At 32.6% G+C, this 3,262-nt stretch overlaps 1 protein-coding gene across 1 annotated transcript; it reads left to right on the top strand.

Moving 5' to 3' along the window:
- Nucleotides 1-215: 215 nt before the first annotated feature.
- Nucleotides 216-2,809, top strand: LOC143615034 (uncharacterized). The gene is made up of 7 exons (XM_077088293.1): nt 216-321; nt 495-571; nt 660-773; nt 1,108-1,386; nt 2,169-2,282; nt 2,376-2,448; nt 2,593-2,809. The coding sequence occupies exons 2-7, from the start codon at nt 509-511 to the stop codon at nt 2,628-2,630; spliced, it is 681 nt and encodes a 226-aa protein (XP_076944408.1). The 5' UTR covers nt 216-321; nt 495-508; the 3' UTR covers nt 2,631-2,809.
- Nucleotides 2,810-3,262: the final 453 nt, after the last annotated feature.

Genomic DNA, 3,262 nt, shown 5'->3' with positions numbered 1-3,262 from the left:
TGTAATTACTCTATGATAATTACTCTATAATATAATTACATAAGACCCCCCCCTAGAATGGACAACCAGACGTCTGATACGCTTATAGCCCTAGAAAGTAAGTAATATACACATAGGCACATCCAACTCATGTGTTTGGAGATGCCCCGTGTTCGATTACTCTCTCCGGCCCGGTTTTTTTTTTCTTAAATTTTGTAATTATTTATTTTATGTTTAAAGTGGGGTTTTAATATCTTTTTAGGGTTTTCAAACTTTACACAACACCGCCGTTCTCCCCTCTCCATGGAACACATACATCTGCTCGTCTAATAACAGTCCACGGTTTGTTCAATACTCTCTCTTACACTTACTATGTTAATAGTAAATTATAAATATATCAAAGTATAGAAGCCCATAAACCAATTGGATTTCAAAAAGAGCATTCGAAGTTATAAATTTGATTAATTTGTAGCACAAACAAATTAAACATGTTCACATTCTTTTGTATGTTGTAGCAAATCATACACACATGGATACCGAAACCAACGGAGAAAACACGTCTTTGGTTCTTATAAAGCAAGGCGCTGAAGCTGTAAGCTAATTTATTTTCATACTTTATTCAAATTAGAAGCCCTAATTTCTCATTCACAACTGATAGATATTTAATTAATGTTTCTCAGAGAGTGTTTGAGTCTTCATTTGCTGGAAGAAAGTCAATTGTTAAGGAACGCTTCTCGAAGAAGTACAGGCACCCGACTCTAGACTCCAAGCTCACACTCAAGCGGTTAAATGCAGTTTGTTCACTACTATTATTATTAGCCCTTTCCATATTTATGCTGTAAAAAACATCATTAGTAACTAGGGTTTGGATCAAATACAAATTAAATTAACGTGTTAACCGTGATAATCAAGTAGTGTAATTATATATATAACATAGTGTAATTATAGCGTAGCGTAATTACAACATAGTGTAATTACACTACGATGCAATTACATAATCACACTACTTGTATATATAACTACACTACTTGATTTTCACAGTTAGCACGCTAATTTAATTTGTACGTTAACTTTCCCCTTAGTAACTATAGTTATGATTTTTTTATATTTTTGTACGGTTATTTATAGGAGGCTAGGTGTATGACAAAGGCTAGACGGCTTGGAGTTCACACTCCTGTGCTTTATGCTGTAGACCCTGTATCACATACACTCACGTTTGAGTATATTGAGGGTCCCTCTATCAAAGATGTATTTCTTGATTTTGGAATGAAGGGAGTTGTTGAGGAAAAGATGGATGATATCGCCTTGCAAATTGGGGATACGATTGGAAAGTTACATGATGGTGGGGTTGTTCATGGGGATTTGACCACGTCAAATATGTTATGGCGCACTGACACTAACCAACTGGTATGGTTTTGTAAATTTTATTTAATTGGAAAGTTACACATGCATGGACAGTTGACTTGTAAAAGAACCGAGCGTTAGTGAACCTTTCGTTAATCGTGCGGAGGGAAGTTTGTTTATGTTTGTTTCATAAATGAATGAGTGTGAGCATAGTTTTTTGTTCATTTAGTTAAACGAGCGAACATGAACGCGTGTCACGATCGTTTATTTATGTTCATTGTCTATGTTTCTTTAAGTTATTGGCTTCTTTCCATTCACGGTCGTTTTTTAGACGCGTTGCAGTCAGGTCTAGTTTTAATAAATTTTTAGGTACAATACATTAGTTATGTTTGTTTATCCACATTCAATTGTGTTCATTTGTGAACTGTTCATTTCTGCTTTTAATTAACGAGTACGAACAAAAACACTCTGTTCGTTTAAATGTTTATTCAATTGTGTTCATTCATGAACTGTTCATTTGTGCTTTTAATTAACAAGTATGAACAAACAACTCTGTTCGTTTAATTGTTTGTTTTCGATCATTTTTTGGGGTAAATTTAAACGAACATGCTCTTTTTGTGTTCAATCTTGAACTGTTCATTTATAATTTTAATGAACAAACATAAACAAACACGAATACATTCATTTTCTTTACAAGCGAACATGAACGAGAACTGTTCATGATTAAATGTTTGTTCAGTAAGAATACATGGGTTTGTTGGGTTTGTTTACAACTCTAATGGAGAGTGTAAATATTTAGAAGACTTTTTATTTGATTGTATGTATCTTTTGGCATATATATTCAGGTTTTGATTGATTTTGGCTTGAGCTTTGTATCAACACTTTCAGAAGATAAAGCTGTAGATTTATATGTACTTGAACGGGCCTTGTTGTCGATGCATTCTTCTTGCGGGAATGTGGTAAGCCTGTACTTTACTAAAACACGCTTTAGCGTGCAGAGACACGTCAGTTGATATTAATTGACATAACCTTTATTCGATTTTGTTGGACAGATGGATAAGATACTTGCAGCATACAGGAAGTCTTCAAAGCAATGGTCAGCCACATTTAACAAACTTGGTCAAGGTATATTTTAGATATGAATGAGTTTATTTCGGTTATGTTTTATCTCAAATATGTCAAGCAAAAAATATAAGTTAAAAAAAGTTCTAAACACATTGTTTTCTATAATCATATCTAACACATTAATTGCTTATTAACTTGTCACAGTGAGACAACGAGGTAGAAAACGAACCATGATCGGATGAAGTCACACTGCCAGCTCACCATATTGTTCATCGGTATGTGTTAAATTTCTTAATATTGTATCTATCTATGCTGATAATACATTGGGATAATGTTATTCAGACGATGGCATTGAAAACCTTAGAATGTTACATTAGCCATCATTTTAGGTAAGTAAAATTTTCTTCAGTTTGTGTGATTATAGACAAAGTTGTTGCAATTTGATATAAAGTTTGCACTCTCATCCTTGTTTAGTTTATCTATTTTACTAATGATAACGCTTTATTAAATAAGATAAGTCAACCATGACAAATTATAAAGATAGATTAGATGATAAAGGTAATGCTAGGTTTGCCTTTAAAGACTAATTTGCATGTTTCATTTTTATTATACTGTTTATTTTGAAGGTTGTCTAAAAGTTTTGGGGTTATGTATAATGATTTTATTAGTTTTAGAGGGTGTATGGGTTGCATATTTAACTCCAAAAGTAGTTTTGGTCAAAAGTGTTTGGATTAACTTTTGTGGTAGGAAATTCCAATAAGTTAGTTTTTGAAAAGGGTTTGACTTAGCTTATTCATGTAAAATGACCAAAGTGAGATTCTTAAATGTTTATAACCAATTACTACTTTTACTTATAATATTATACACACAACAA

The sequence above is a fragment of the Bidens hawaiensis genome, unplaced genomic scaffold, assembly GCF_021521415.1.
Source record: "Bidens hawaiensis isolate Kalapana, Puna unplaced genomic scaffold, B.hawaiensis_p1.1 tig00041718_1, whole genome shotgun sequence".
Taxonomy (NCBI): Eukaryota; Viridiplantae; Streptophyta; class Magnoliopsida; order Asterales; family Asteraceae; genus Bidens; species Bidens hawaiensis.
Note: the sequence above shows the minus strand (reverse complement) of the source record. Positions and strands in the feature narration are given on the sequence as shown.

Bases quoted from the DNA above. Each gene is read 5' to 3' on its own strand.
- LOC143615034 (XM_077088293.1), top strand. From the start codon at position 509: ATGGATACCGAAACCAACGGAGAAAACACGTCTTTGGTTCTTATAAAG. The intron at 774-1,107 runs GTTTGTTCACTA...GGTTATTTATAG, and splicing joins CACTCAAGCGGTTAAATGCA to GAGGCTAGGTGTATGACAAA. The intron at 1,387-2,168 runs GTATGGTTTTGT...ATATATATTCAG, and splicing joins GCACTGACACTAACCAACTG to GTTTTGATTGATTTTGGCTT.